The sequence below is a fragment of the Schistocerca serialis genome, chromosome 5 (assembly GCF_023864345.2).
Source record: "Schistocerca serialis cubense isolate TAMUIC-IGC-003099 chromosome 5, iqSchSeri2.2, whole genome shotgun sequence".
Taxonomy (NCBI): Eukaryota; Metazoa; Arthropoda; class Insecta; order Orthoptera; family Acrididae; genus Schistocerca; species Schistocerca serialis.
This window is the reverse complement of record NC_064642.1, coordinates 508,922,723-508,939,467: the sequence shown is the minus strand read 5'-3', so window position 1 is coordinate 508,939,467 and position 16,745 is coordinate 508,922,723. Positions and strand designations below refer to the sequence as shown.

Sequence of the window (16,745 nt, the reverse complement as noted above, 5' to 3'; positions counted from 1 at the left end):
CACAGCTGTTAAGTCCCATAGTGCTCAGAGCCGCCACAATGCAAATGATTTTTCTTCATGGTGGGATCCACAGAATGTCATGGATGAATGAATGAATCAGTGCATATCACTAGGAAACAAGACATATGTTGTATGTTTATGTGCATTTATAAAGAAAGAAGGGTGCTAAGATCTATTAAATATATCAAGAAGGCTGTGTACTTGCTGAGAGTTGCTTTGTAAGAAAATGCTGTCCTGTTTTAACCCACCTGTGCTATTGCATGGTTGCAGTTTTTCTTAACAAAGGTCAGTCCTTTGTCAACATAACCTTCATACAACTGCCTGACATAATCTTTAAGCTCAGGTGGCATTGGTGCACCAAGATTCTTCAGCCAAGTGTTTACATATGGCATATACTGCAATTCTTCAGGATCTATATAGACCATCCCACAGCGACTGACTGTAGCAGGGGAGGCCTGTGCTAAATCTTGCACCTCGAAGACCATGTGGACCCAAGGTGTGAGTTTTATACGTTCTGAGTTTGCCAAACATAACATTTTGTTGTCATCTAGGACAGTATTCATATTCTCAATCCAGACTGCATCTACTGGACCATCACAGATTACCCACTGATGTATTTCATCTTCACACTGTGAACATACAAAATATTTGGAAAAATTGTTGGTTAGTTCACAAAAAAGTAAGTAGAAGAAAACATATGATGGTAAGAAACAGAACTGAAAAGACACAATGTATCAGTATCTTACATCATTTAAACAAAGAGACAGTTTATATACAACAAGAAGGACAAATTGTACATAACTGAAAGCAACACACAATTCCATGTTTTTCATAATATGAGAAATTAAGAAAAATCTTGAAATTTGGAAGGCTTTTCTGCAATTTGGTGTCTCTTGATTCCATACCAGTTATGACACAAAATTTGGCATTGCAATTTCCTTCAAACTGTAACACTTACAGTTTCCAATAAGTGTATTGTTGGAGTGATCAATTTTTCTTATTGCACATAAGGAAGCGCTACGCCCAGAAATCTTTATTGTGTTTTCCAAGAGCAAATTTCAGAAGCCCTGTAGTGGTTCACAGTTTTTTTGGCATCACATCACATGATAAAGTAAACATGCTACACTGAAAGATTCAGAATCCAACACTAGCTTCTTGTTGATTACCTGGACTCAGACTCTTTTGTTTGCAAAATCATTTCTTCCACTGCTGAGTGACAGGTAACAAGTTATCTTGGGATCATTTGTTATTCGTTTCACTTCTGTAATTTTTCAACACAGCAAATTTTATGTTTCAAACGACATTTATTTTAGGTGTAAATCAGATCACATGCCGTGTTTGTAGACGAAATTCGAGAGAGGAATCTCCTTCAGCCACATTGTTAATTATTTACTTAACTTGCAAATGATGTCAGTATCCAAGGGTGGCAATAACTATATAGTCTCAGTAGGTCCTGGGTTGTTGAAATGATGTGGCAGAAGCTTATTAACAAATTTCCAGATTACGATGTGCTATTTTCATTTAACACAAATCAATTCACAGTTACACACACTGTCCAAAATCACAAGGCAAATATAAACTCCAAATGCACATAAAAGTTATTAACAGATCCATTGTTTTTCTAATCAGAACAAAACGAAAATCTTCACATCCTGTTCTCTCTCTGTGATACAGAATAGAGTCTGATGGAATTGGCTACAAGCAAGGATAGTATATACCTTGGGGATTGTTCTGGAAGCTTCCAGGAAGTTCTATATATCAGATTACTATCAAAGTAACTTTGTCTTAGCTATAAATTTACATTCCCCAAATATAAAATCTTTTACATATTTATGAAAATAACAGGTAATAACAGTACTGTAAAATAGGAGTGAATATTTCTAAAGTTATTGGTTTTCTTTTAAATTGGTAAATTAATCAGATATTGATTGTAAATCAGTAACTATATAAATACAACACAGGAAAAGATAGGTTGCTACTTTTTGTAAAGAAGACACATTAAGTTGCTGAGAGCTACAATTAAAAGACACTTATGTAAAGCTTTCAGCCAACGACTTCATCAACAAAAAAGAAACACACACCATTCATATGTGGAAGCAAGCACACACCATGCACACATGATAGCCAACTCTACAGCTTGGACCAAAATGCAACTATCATGTGGGAGACAAGCAACGATCTGGAGGGGCAGGAAAGAGGAAGGGATAGTAGTGTACAGGTGGGGGGAGAGATGAATTCTGTCTGGCAGAGTGTGCACGGACTTGAATGCCAACAGGTGCATGATCAGGAGGTTGTGCGACAGGGAGTCCCATAATCCCTCAACCTACTGACTCTGCGCCTGTTGTCATTCTTGTCCCTGCAGACTCTACCACAGAGCATTCGTCTACCTCACTCATCAGTACACTACCATCACTGCCACTTCTCCACCCCCTCCAGATTGCTGCTTACATCCCACATGGTAGATGGATTCTGGTCGAGTCAGGTGTGCGTGAGGTGTACTTGCTTGTGTGTATGAATGGTAGGTGTTTCTCTTTTGTTGATGAAGTCTGTGGCCAAAAGCTTTATACAACTGTATTTTAATTGTGCCTTGCTGCAACTTAACATGTCTTCTTTAAGATAAGTAGAAATCTATTTTTCCTGCAAAGTTGATATTCCTACATGGATTTCCCATTGTCTCACAATAAAAAATGCAGACAGATGATTTGAATGACTTAAAATATTTTTCAAAATAAGAATAAGTGATAATATTCTGTTTCATATGTCTTCACTAACATTTATGGGGAAACTAATTTTCATGGTATAATATAGAACAATAATTAATTATTGATATATAAAAGAAAAAATATGTAAGTAATATCAAACTTTACTAAGTCCAAAATCATGAATTAAATATTTGAAAAATGAAAATGAGTTCAAATATGGCCAAAACAGGCGGTATTATATATTTATGTTTGTGGGGAAGATATTCCAAAAGGGCTAATATATTTAAAGACACAAATATTAATATCTGAAAAACATTGTGATATATGCTTTTGTTATTTGATTACTACTCAATGCAACAAAACATCAATTTTCTTGGGATAAGATAACTGCAAATATTCCTCACAACTGGCAAAATAGTACAGGTCATAAATACAGCCATAAAAGACCACCTGGGTCAATAGCTGGATATGTTAGAAAAAACAAGGTTGCAGGCAAAAGACATTACAGAGTTATTATGCTGCTTATACATCATCAGTTGTTAAAACCATGAAAATAGAAATCTAGTGTTTCCATCTAACAAACCTTAACATGCAGTCTCACACCGCCGCAGTCGGACTCTGCAGACGATCCATCCTCGATCAAGTATGAAGACGTGCTCCCATCAACCTCACCACACGCCTCTTCTGCCAAAGACTGTTTGCCACCATTAGCTGGTTTGCCGACCTCGCCCCGTTTCATGCTGCGCAGGTTTAGCCCCCTCACCTCCAATGTCAGAAACACACACACACCTACTATCAGTTTGTCCAGCAGCGTGCTGCCGCACCAAGTGAACGACGTTTCTATAGTGATGCTCGATGACCGAGTGCTCATTCTTTTGACAGATACCGAGGTTCCGCCATCAGACGGTCCCTTACACATCAACATTGCACACAACCTCACACTTGGGCGTGAGTGTGATTGAGCATCTCTATGTGCTTTCATTTCTATGGACGGCTCGAACCACAAATACGCATCCACTATGCTGTTGACTGCCCCATGCGCTTACTAACAGGTCAGCCGCCATCTCATCTGGCCATGGTGGCTGATTGACTATGAAGTGAACCTGCCTCTCGCTGCCCCGTCTGCACAACCCACCTTGTTCGAGATGGAAGTACCTATGGTGCACCTGCCTACACGCATGATTTCCACCCTTGGACATCTGTAGTACTCCGTACTGCGGGGGGAGGGGGGGAGGTTGTGGCTTTGATAGTTCATATCAACCACAAAACTTAATATCTGTGAACTCTATGTGCTCTGTCGAGCCTCCATCTTAACATTACTTTAGTCAGTTCTTTGTTATACTTCATTCTGTATGGACGCAGTGTCAAGTGTAAACAAATACGAGCTATGACACATATGGGAATTAAGTTTTCTATATCCTGATTACTGATCCCATCCCCATACACTACACTTACTCACAGTAAAACACCTAAGTACCAGGGTGTAACATTTCATAGAATTCAGTTCCTCAGAAAGCACATAACAAAAACAGCCAAAAAATTGAAAACAAGAAACATCGTTCAATAGCTATGAAATACACACAGGAGAGCATTGGCATCCACCCTATGTTCTTGTGCTCTTAGTCTTTTCTTCTTAACCACTGAATATTGTGCTCGAGTTTTGCTAAACAGTCGATATGCACAAATAATAGGTGTCCACCAAAATAATTCCTTAAAAATGATTGCTGGTGTTATCAAATCAACACCTACAGAATGTCTGCCAGTACAAACCCACATTCCATCCCCTCAACTATGATACATAAATTACAAAAAATTATGGCTAATAAAAATCTGCCAGTTGATCAAGATGTCAGTGATACAAAGTTAGTTAGTTAGTTAGTTGGTTGTGTGTTCCATTGACCAATCGCACGGTACAGTAGCCATTATGATGTGGAATGTGTCAAGTGCACAAGAAATGTACATATTAAACAAGGTGTTAAAGATTAATATTTCTATTATTTACCCCATTCCCTGAAATGGCACAACATGCATATACTACATTTATAGATTTATTTTCTCCTATTCAAGAATTCATCTATGGTATAGAAGGAGTTGTCAAGAAGATATGATTTCAGTTTATTTTTGAAGCTATTACTGATGTCTGTTAGACATTTTATTTCATCTGGCAATTTGTCAAAAGTCTTTATAGCAGCATATTTTACCCCTTTCTGTGCCAAAGATAGGTTGAGTAAAAGATAGTATAAGTCTTTCTTTTTTCTGGTATTATAATCATGAATGTCACTGTTGTTTTTAAACTGATCCTTGTTGTTGAGAAGAAATTTCATTAGTGAGTAAATATACTGAGAGGCTGTTGTAAGAATTCCCAATCTTTTAAAAAGATGCCTACAAGATGCGTGACTATGAACCCCACACATTATTCTAACCACTTTCTTTTGAGCAGTGAATACTTTTTGACAAGTGTTGAGTTACCCCAAAATATTATTCTGTATGACATCAGAGAGTGAAAGTATGCAAAGTATGTTAGCTTACTAATTCCTATATCCTCAAAATTGGCAACTATTCTGATTGCAAAAGTTGCTGAACATAGTCACTTTAGAAGATCCAAAATATGAATTTTCCTTTTAAGATTCTCACCTATATGTACACCCAAGAACTTAGTATGCTCTACCCTGTCATCATAGCTGACTCCATTCTAGATGGTCACTAACAATAACAACAAGGGATTCTGTGGAAGATGAGTTCCACCTGAAGACTGGCCTGGATGACAAAAGAAACAACTTGCCTTGTATCACCCAAAAACCACCACAATTTGACTTGACGCACAAAACATGGTCAATGCTAAACAAATTTGATAGCCAACAAGGCAGTTGTACATATTTTTTTATAAGTGGAGTAATCAAGTAAGGCAACCATTCCCATTATGTGATTGTGGGGAGCCACAGGCCATCAGACACATCACTAAAGAAGACTCCACAAGACCAGACAATGGTAGATCAGAAGACTTCATCCTGGCACTTGAAAGTCAATAGATTACATATATGCTGTAGATGTTTCTCTGTAAGATTTGAAGTTGTCAATATTATACTCTACACACGTAACCTTTTTTTTTCCAATTTGTCAGAAAGCCATGTAATAAGTATAGTGAAGCACCAAAGAAATTGGTATAGGCATGCATATTCAAAATACAGAGACACGTAAACAGGCAGAATACACCACTGTGGTCAGTAACACCTATATAAGACAAGAGGTGTCTGGCACAGTTGTTAGTTTGATTACCACTGCTACAATGGCAGGTTATCAAGATTTAAGTTAGTTTGATTGTGGTGGAATAGTCGGCACATGAGCGATGGGACACAGTATCTCTGACCATTTTATGGGTGTGCTGTGAATATCACGAATCAGGTGAAACATCAAATCTCTGACATCGCAAAAAGATCCTGCAAGAACAGGATCAACAATGCCCAAAGAGAATTGTTCAATTTGAGGGAAGTGCAACCCTTCCGCAAAATGCAGCAGATTTCAATTCTGGGCCACCAACAAGTGTCAGCATGTCAACCATTCGATGAAACATCATTGATATGGGTTATCAGAGCCAAGGGGCTACTCGTGTACCCTTGATAACTGCACAACGCGTAACTTTATGCCTCACCTGGGTTTGTCAACACTGACACTGGACTGCTGATGACTGGAAACATGTTGGCTAGTCAGGTGGGTCTCATTTCAAATTGTATCCAGTGGATGGACGTGTCTGGGTATAGAGACAATCTCATGAATCCATGGACCCTGCATTTCAGCAGAGAACTGTTCAAGCTGGTGGAGGCTCTGTAATGGTGTAAGGTGTGTGCAGTTTGAGTGATACTGAACTCCTGATATGTCTAGATATGGCTCTGAGAGGTGACACAAATGTAACCACCCTGTCTGATCACCTGCATCCATTCATGTCCACTTGGGCAATTCCAGCAGGACAATGCAACACCCTACATGTCCAGAATTGCTACAGAGTGGCTCCAGGAATACTCTTCTGAGTTTAAATACTTCCGCTGGTCACCAAACTCACCAGACATGAACATTACTGAGCATATCTGGGATGTCTTGCAATGTGCTGTTCAGAAGAGATCTTCACCCTCTTGTACTCTTATAGATTTATGGAAGCCCTACAGGATTCATGGTGTTAATTCCCTCCAGTACTGCTTCAGACATTAGTAGAGTCCACACCACATTGTGTTGCAGCACTTCTGCATGATCATGCGGGCTCTACGCGATATCAGGCCTGTGTACCAGTATCTTTAGCTATTCAGTGTTAACAAATTCTGGATCAAATACTTAAAAAATGAAGTATGTCAGGGCTTGTAAATAAAGGTGGTAGTACCACAGGTAAAATAATTTGCCATGCTTTTATTATTACTTCTTTGAGGTACTCCTTATATGAAGTTCATCAGCAGCCAAACCTACACCATAAAAGATGTTACATGGAGCTCTCAACAACATATAAAGTGCAAAGGAGGACCTCATAGTACCATATCATGGGTGTTGTCGATGAAGATGATGTATAGCAATGTCAATAACAAAATATGTTAAGATCTCATGCACAGCTCTAGTTTTCAGTCGGAGACTAATATCTGCTCAAGACATGTTTACTCTTGTATCAGTACTAAAAGACAATAGTATCTGCCATCATAATTTTTTTCCACTTTTAAAACTGCTAAATTATTGTGAGACAGTAGCAACATACCTGAACAGCAGTGCGAACCATGATTCCTAAGAGGCCATCTCTCCATTCCATTGTTAGTAAATTCACTTCACCATAAAGCTCTCCTAAAGTTACAGATTTGGGATTTAATACATATGTTATTACAGGCCGATAAACAGGCCCTGGTACACCATCAGCATGTAGTCTAGTGAGGGTATCTTTCAGTACCTTAAAAAAGGACAAAAAATAACATATTTTTTCTCAAAGAAGCAATTACTATTAAGTCCAATTTATTGCAAACTTAGAACTTTTTCGTTGCAAAATATGTTACAAACACACACACACACACACACACACACACACACACACACACACACACACACACACACACATACATGCACAGAGGGGGCGGGGAAGGGAGGGGAGGGGAGGGGAGGTAGGGAGAGAGGTAGAGTGAGAGGGAGAGAGAGAGAGGGAGGGAGGGAAAAAGAGAGAGCAATGGTCTATGAGATTTTGTCATTATAGACACTGGCTGATATTGGAAATCATACACATATCATGGAAATCCTGGGTATATCACTGGATGATCTTGGAAATCATAGGTACATTATAGCTGACTTGGTTGGTTCGTTGATTTCTGGGAGGGACCAAACAGCAAGGTCATTGGTCCCATCGGATTAGGGAAGGATGGGGAAGGAAGTTAGCCATTTCCTTTCAAAGGAACCGTTCCAGTATTTGCGTGAAGTAATTTAGGGAAATCACGGAAAACCTAAATCAGCATGGCCGGACATGGATTTGAACCATCATCCTCCTGAATGTGAGTCCAGTGTGCTATAGCCAATGAGCTTCCATGTTACCTAATACATGGCATGTGTAACACAGTACTGTATTTTGAAACTAGGTATGATTTGATTTTTTAAATTAATTTATTTTAATTTGTATTATGTTATCCAATCTGATATAAGAACAGGACATGTAGGCACGCAAATGAGCCACAAAAAGTGTGTCAGTCTCCAGGAAATCATACCTCAAAGTCACACAGCAAGCATTTTTATTGTGTGATAAAAGACATTATAGTTCAAAAATATCAGGTTTTAGATACCAGTTACAGCTGTCGGAAGGAACCTGGAAGTGCACAATTGGAAGCCCCTTAAAATATTAAATATATTGTTGGTCCATTATATAAAACTCAGTATATGATTTTACAATGATCAAATTATTGTGCCATAATCAATAAGATATACCTCACAAATTAAAAATATGCAAAAAATTCAATCTTTGAGATGAAGACATTTCATGACAATCATTATCATTTCAAATACTGTCATAATAAGAAATAAAAGATATATGCATTTTCATTTAGTGTCACACAAGAGTTGACATCTTCCACTTAAACATGAAGTGATCAGTTTAGTTATTCTCAGGGTCAATATCAATGACTGAATAAAAAATCTTATACATCAGTGTTCATATTGCAGGTTTTTTTTGGCTGCCATCATGTGTCATTGTTGCCATGATCAGATGTCAATTTTGTAGCAACCACAGTCATCACCAGTTATCTGTATTGCAATTCTCCTACTAGCCTGTCACTGATGTGATCATCAGCTGTAATCTGTGTAGTAGGCAACCTCATTGCATGAAATGCCTCTGTGTTTCTGCTAACTACTCAGCTGTCTTCTGCCACCTTCACTGTACTTTATATGTTTGCTTTCATGGCCGTACCATAACCTTCAAAATTCATCATCTATTTAACAGTCAATCTATACTCTTGTACTGCGACCAGAAATGGATGATTCTACAACAGATGGTTCAGAAGTTATATATGTCCTCATGTACTCCACACATACAGCTTTATTCTATATTCATTGGGTCCACCTGTAATTCCATCACCTACCTAACTCATGGACAGGGCAGTATGTATGTATATATATATATATATATGTATGTCTGCTTGTGTCTGTGTATGCGCAGATGGATATGAGTGTGTGTGCGAGTGTATACCTGTCCTTTTTTCCCCCTAAGGTAAGTCTTTCCGCTCCCGGGATTGGAATGACTCCTTACCCTCTCCCTTAAAATCCACATCCTTTCGTCTTTCCCTCTCCTTCCCTCTTTCCTGATGAGGCAACAGTTTGTTGCGAAAGCTTGAATTTTGTGTGTATGTTTGTGTTTGTTTGTGTGTCTACGACGTGCCAGCACTTTCGTTTGGTAAGTCACATCATCTTTGTTTTTAGATATATATTTCCTACGTGGAATGTTTCCCTCTATTATAACTATATATATCAAACGAAAGCGTTGGTATGTTGATAGGAGACAATAAAAAACACACAAACACACACACAAATTTCAAGCTTTCGCAAGGTTGCTTCATCAGGAAAGAGGGAAGGAGAGGGAAAGACGAAAGGATGTGGGTTTAAGGGAGAGGGTAAGGAGCCATTCCAATCCTGGGAGCGGAAAGACTTACCTTAGGGGAAAAAGGGGCAGGTATACACTCGCACACACACACATCCATCTGCACATATACAGACACAAGCAGACTTATTATTGTATGTCTGCTTGTGTCTGTATATGTGCAAATGATGCCACAGCTCTCCTACCATTGTCACCACTAACACCAGCTGTACCTCCACCATTTGAACTATACTAATCGAGAGCAGAAAAATCATCTCCAGCAGTAACAGGTGCACAAGCACCATACATAGCAGTCACATTAACACCACCATCATCTACACCAACCCGGCCACACTTGGCTCACCATCTTCATATCATATTTGACTGACCATGCACCAGGTAAGACATCCCACAGCAACAGACCCTGTTCCTTTTAATGGAAACTAGGCCCATCATCTCTCAAGTGTCTCTCCACTTCACTCCTTTGTTAGGCCTGAACCACGTCTTTGCAGTTGGAAAAGTTGAACCATGAATGATGTGTCTCACTTAGAGCAAGTTTCCTTCCTTAGATCTCATTGATCATACGTCTCAATGGAAGTTTTTTATGTGCTACCTGTACACTTGAAGATAAAGATGATTCTGTATTGAGTGAGAAGCATGGCTTTTATAACCAATTGCCCCAAGGCAATCTGACCCATTACTGTTAAAACAAACCTGCATATATCATAAATCAGCTCTTGCATATTATTCTGAGCAAGATTATGCTCCCTATTGTGCTACAAATATCATCAGTGGTTTGCAGTGGGCTGTGTCATCTCTTATGGGATTGGGAGATAGGCCAGCTGTGGTGGCTGAGTGGTTCTAAGTGCTTCAGTCGAGAACTGCACGACTGCTACAGCCGCAGGTTCGAATCCTGCCTCAGGCATGGATGTGTGTGATGTCCTTAGTTTCGTTAGGTTTAAGTAGTTCTAAGTTCTAGGGGACTGATGACCTCCGATGTTAAGTCCCATACTTCTCAGAGACATTTGAACCATTTGATTGGAAGATAATGGGTTTAAAACAAATGAGGGCAATGGAAAACGCAATTTTTGATAAAGTATTGAGAATTGCTTTGATATTTGTTGGTGTTGTTTTCGTTTTTGCTTCTATGTTATTAGCGCCTATAAATATTTTTTGTTCATAAGTGAACTTTAAAATGAAGAAAACCTTTAATTTCCTCATTCTGAGGTGATCTGTGATAATAGATTAGTGAAGATAACTTCTTTCCCAAGATTACTAATATGTACATTACTTAGAAGTGCTGTTGTAATAATTATTTAGTTTCTGTAGATAATAATTATTTAGCAATAATTGTTTAACTATACCTTTAGAGCTCTTCCACTTTATTAGCATTCACACCATACTATAATTACAGTGTACAGATAGGCTATGTCTGAGAAGTTGGTGATCACATTGTCAATCTACTGCTACCACACTGAATTTAGTATGTCCCACTATTGCTGTGGTTATTCCTTTTTGATTCACATGTTTTTCACTCAGGGTTTTCTGCAGCATGGATGATTAAACAAAAGACTTGTGTAAGCCTTGCTGGTAACTCTCCACATCGTTACAAAAATTTTTTAACAAAATGTTTTACTTTTAGTATGTTACTATTTGGGTATGTCGTTATTTGAGTACATTGTTGTTACTTTGGACATAATTACAGCTTACACTGCTATTAAATGACATTGTAGAAGCCCAGATTGCCCAAATGACTTTGTGCAAGCCCATCTGATAATTACGCTTCCACATTTTATTACAAAATTTTTACTACATTATCATCTGAATACATCTGTCAATTTCTATACAGGTACATTACATAATTAAAGCTATAAGAAAAATATTTTAGAGTCTAATTTAACTATTAATTGGCCATAATTGAGTAAAAAGGTCTTTTTTGATATTTTCTCTGCATTTTAGCTAGTACTCTGTAACATGTGGGTAATCCCAAAAGTAAGGTCTCCTATTGTTTCATAAGTACATAGACCTGTTTATTCCTACAATGGTTCACCTTGAAAGAACCTCTGTGTGTTCAAATTTCTTCTTCAGCTCCAATAAACTGAAATAACTTACTATTATTCAAGTTACAATGTAAATTTTCACCTTGCCCATGTTGTCATAATACAGTCTGGGTGACAACAGAAATTTTGTTAATTGCATGTACAGATGTGGAACACACTGGGCTACTCTAACTCGAAAAACTCCTTCACTCTGGCAGCATGCACTGTAGGATACTTATTTCATTTCATACTGATTTCTAAATTAGGTACCTTCATTTGTACTACAGTGTATGGACCTTGCCACTGTGTATCTAATTTAAGGAACCTGCCTGATCACAGGCTCTCATCAAACAACAGAACTATATTGCCAAAATGGAACTGCTTCAGATTCTGTGTTTTATCATAATACTCTGTGTTCCTTATCTTGCACTGTGCATTCTGTTTTCTCTCAAGCATTAGTGCATCTCTTGCATGCACTCCTACAGCTCTACTACATAATCATCACAAGTATAAATCATTCAAATTTTTGTGATATCTCAGGAATGTTATGTACTCTCCCAAAGAACAGTTCATGTGCCATATATCCCACTGCACTGCGCACTATCACATTGCACACAAAAAACCCGTATGGAACTGTCCCAGTCTATTTGCATTCTATTTATGTAATGTCACACACTGTTCCTGCCAGAACTAAAATGCAGCCAGACCAAATACTGCAATGTGCCTACATTCAGGCCCAGCCTACATGGGGTACAGACTATGTTAACTGAGTTCCCAGAAGTCCAGGCTCCCGGCCTGCTCCGCACAGGGGCCCTCTTGGGATGACCAAGAACTCTTCACATATCAACTGACTTCAGAAACTTGAATAGAGCATCCCATTGCCTGATAAACCATGTGGGGGGCCATCACCCCTTCCATTTCGGCACTTCTGGCCAGCACCCAATCACTCCTCATGTGACCACTCATGGTCAGCTTTTACACAGCCAATGCCCTGCTACCCTAGCGACTTCCTTACATGGCCATTGCTAAGCCAACACTCTTCTTGTGGCACTACAATTGTATTCTCAAGCACAATCGTTCTTTTAGGCTTCTGTTCTCTGCCTTTTAGGCATTGCATTGTTTGCATATGTCACAGAGGTACACCTGATATTGAGCTTTTGGGACTTTGAAGTCTGCTGGTAGCAAATCACGTAGGTCAAACTTAATCACTGAGAGATTTGTTAAAAAATTATTCCATTCATCGTAATTCCCTCCTCAACAATAAGCTGCCACATTCCTGGAGACATAGCAACTGTGACAGGGCATCAAATAGTTACAAAGTGCATTTATTCAAGTCAAGAATTAACTCTGAAGGGGAAGAAGGACAATAAGAGTGTAAGAAGACATTAATATTGAAGATAATTAGTATTTTCTTGGAGAGGTAGGCCAAGAAAAAAAAAACAATCAATGCATGATGAGTTTATGAATGGTGGGCTCCATGTGGTTCCCAAGTCGTGCAACGATAGACCATAAAATTACCAAATATGCAGCAACTAGTTGCAAAATCATGTTTTATTTATTCACTTTTGCAAATTGATTTCAACTGATTAACAGGCATCATTGGTGATTTCAACCAATATGTACCCTGAGTAGTAATACTGTCTTAAGCAGAGGTAAAACATAAAGTGACTTTATGTTTGACCCAAATATATGTTTTGTAAATAAAAAGTGCCTTCTCTTGCTGCACTGTATTTTATTCTACCAGATCATTTCCCCTTTCTTCATATGAAGTCATCATCAGTGGGATCTATAATGGTACAGTTATGATACACTTTTGTTTTGATATGTATTATTTGTAGATTATAAAACAGTTTACTTCTTTCATTTTATGTAAATAAGTGATTACTTACAGTTCTTTGTGTTTTTAGCTGTTATCTGCATTACCTCTCATCTGGTCACATGTTGGAGGTCGCACTGCTGTAATGTTTACTAAACATAAGCTTGTTTTTATGTTTCAAACACATTTTTGAACAAAATGTTCAAAACATAAAAACATGCTTATGTTTTGTTAATAGAGTGGCAGTGTGACCTCCAGCATGTGACCAGATGAGAGGAAATGCAGATGCCAACTAAAAACCCTAAGAACTGTAAGCAATCCTTATTTACCCAAAAAGCAAGAAGTGAACTGTTTTATAATTTAAAAATGATACATACCAAAACAAAAGTGTATCATAACTGTATCATTATAGATCGCACTGATGATGCCTTAAAGTGAAAAAAGGTGAAACACGTCTGGAAGAATAAAATACAGTGCAGCAAGAAAATATGTTTTCTATTTACAAAACAAAACTAACTGGTTCAAATGGCTCTGAGCACTATGGAACTTAACATCTGTGGTCATCAGTCCCCTAGAACTTAGAACTACTTAAACCTAACTAACCTAAGGATATCACACATGTCCATGCCCGAGGCAGGATTCAAACCTGCGACTGTAGCAGTCACGCGGTTCCAGACTGAAGCGCCTAGAACCGCACAGCCACACCGGCCGGCAAAACTAACTGAATGGTAATTGAAGATTGATAAACAACTGTATTTCTTGTGCTATCAGAAGAGAGATTATGTGAACTGAAAATTACAGGGAACCATATATGTGACTAAATGAGAAGAATTTCAAAAAAATGGAAGATAGTTACTGTTAATAAATATGCCAGGTTTTATTCAAACTAAATAATAAACAAATCTGCAACTGTTTAGCTACATCTACAAATTGACAGAATTAAGGTCTTGCTACCAAGTTTTAAGAAAGGAACAGGTTTCTACTAATAATTAATGAAGAATTAATACTGTAGACCGTAGATAATTAAAATATTTTTTATATGGCAGGTCTATGAAGAGTCAGTTCATGAAAAAACTTAAGACAAAGAAAATGACTCATGGCCAAATCTTTGCATTTCATTGCTAAAATATTTGGCACAATGAGATGAAAAGAAAGAACAAAAGAAGATAAATAGAGGGGCAAACCATTTATTTCTTTCATTGGTGGAGATTTGCAGTTTCCTAATGACTTATGCTCTACCACCCATTTTGATTTTTCCAACAATAAAGAGGTGCAACTGAGCATGTGCAAGAAATGAGGCATTGGGAGAGTAAGACAGAGCAGAACAGTTACTGGTGCCTTCACAGTCAGCTGATGCAGTATGGGTGTAAGGTTCACCGATCAGGGAATTGGTATGTGGGAATCAAAAAGAAGAATGCACAACTGGTGGGTCAATCCTGATTAATTTGATGTGAAAATTGTGAGAATAAGTGAACTGATTTTAGTGCATAATTATATAAACTAGTCATGGTGATGCCAGTTGATAATAAATCAATTAATTTAACTGTAACCTTGAATTTTCAAGCAATAACAAGGTCACAGATATCAACAGAATATTTCTGTAATCATATGGGTCATATGGAAAATAGATTTACTGGACAAAAGAATATGTTACAAGAAAGTCTTAATGATGGATCAAATAATTTTGAGACTCTAGTTAATGGGTTGAAGAAGTTGAAGATCATGTAACTACATGTGAAGATAAATTCACTGAATTAAATTACATGTAGGATGTGACAGACATGGATGAAACTGAGAAAGAGAAACCACTGGTATTAATTTCACTGAATGAAACTAAAATGTTAACTGAAGGTACATGTAATGACATAATAAAAAAACAGGGAAAAGTAGACCTAATATTAAGTCACAAAGAAACTGAAGGAGATTTTAATAAGGAAAGAACTGAACACTTTCATTTAAAAAAGGAGATTAAAAGTGAAACAGAATGAACTTTAACAAAATCAAGTGTAATAATTCTTGGTGGGAGGATTTAGAGTCTGAAACAGGTAGAACATTAAACAAACATTCCCACATGTTCAAACATGCTAGTGGCACACACCCAATATTATTTTGGAAAGCACTTAAAGCTGTGTTACCTAGACACAGGAATGATGAGAGGAAAGTAAGATCTGCAATAAGTAATTTAGTACCGGATGCTGCCTACTGAGTTGTGCTGCATTAATGAGAGGCAGTCAAATGAAAGCGAGACCAATGGGAAGACAGTAAGTAAACTGTTTGTTACTGCAAAAGTAATTGCCACAACTAATTATCCCACTGTGAGGCAAGACAGTCAATGCCTTCAAGGAAAAATGTTTGTGGGTGCTGTGTAGTACCTAACAACTAGTTCCTAATATTAATTTATATGAACCATTTCTTATATAAAGACTTATCAAAGAATATTTTTATTTATTATGCCAATATTCATTCACAAGCATGACTTTTGTCTGCAGTCATAAGAAGAGGCAATAATTTCTTCCATCCTGCAAGACCTCTTAAAATATATATATGCTAATTATCAAGATTTAGTGGATGGATAGTATGATCAGCAACCACAGAAAATTAGAGGTAAATTAATGATGTCAGTGTAACTTAATAGTGACTTCTATCAAATATATGTATGTTAACAACTAAAAAATTGAATTTTTGTCAGTCACTAAGTTTACTGCAAAATCAAACCTAAAAATTACATCGACAAAGTAAGAAAAATTGTCCTGGATACATTATTCATTTTTGTGCTTTCAGTATTTATATGCTGCATTGTAATTTTCTTACACTGCAAGGATGACTGTTCATGGCACCAATTTAGTTTTAACAAGAATCCATCCTTTAATTCCAGTAGCAATTATCTCTCATTATGTAAATTTCATGCTGATTCATACTCTTTGTCAGCTGTTGGGCTGCCTCCCAGCATGGTGTTGAAAAACTGACCAACAGACTAACACATGACCTACGGAACCACAACTGCATCCAGGCATGCAACTCTTCATCTGAAACAAATTGTCTACCACAAATTTCGTCAAGGCTCCAAAAATGGGCCAAGATCAAGACTATATGGAGGATGCGTAAGGACT

General features: G+C 37.6%; 1 protein-coding gene across 1 annotated transcript in view; it reads right to left on the bottom strand.

Moving 5' to 3' along the window:
- LOC126482033 (dynein axonemal heavy chain 6-like) overlaps positions 1-16,745 on the bottom strand; it is a 1,073,010-nt gene that overhangs the window by 647,304 nt on the left and 408,961 nt on the right. The window contains exons 89-90 of the mRNA XM_050106005.1: positions 7,435-7,620; positions 245-629 (exon numbers count right to left, since the gene is read on the bottom strand). Of these exons, the coding sequence (XP_049961962.1) occupies positions 245-629; positions 7,435-7,620 (571 nt within the window). The remainder of the gene's footprint in view (positions 1-244; positions 630-7,434; positions 7,621-16,745) is intronic.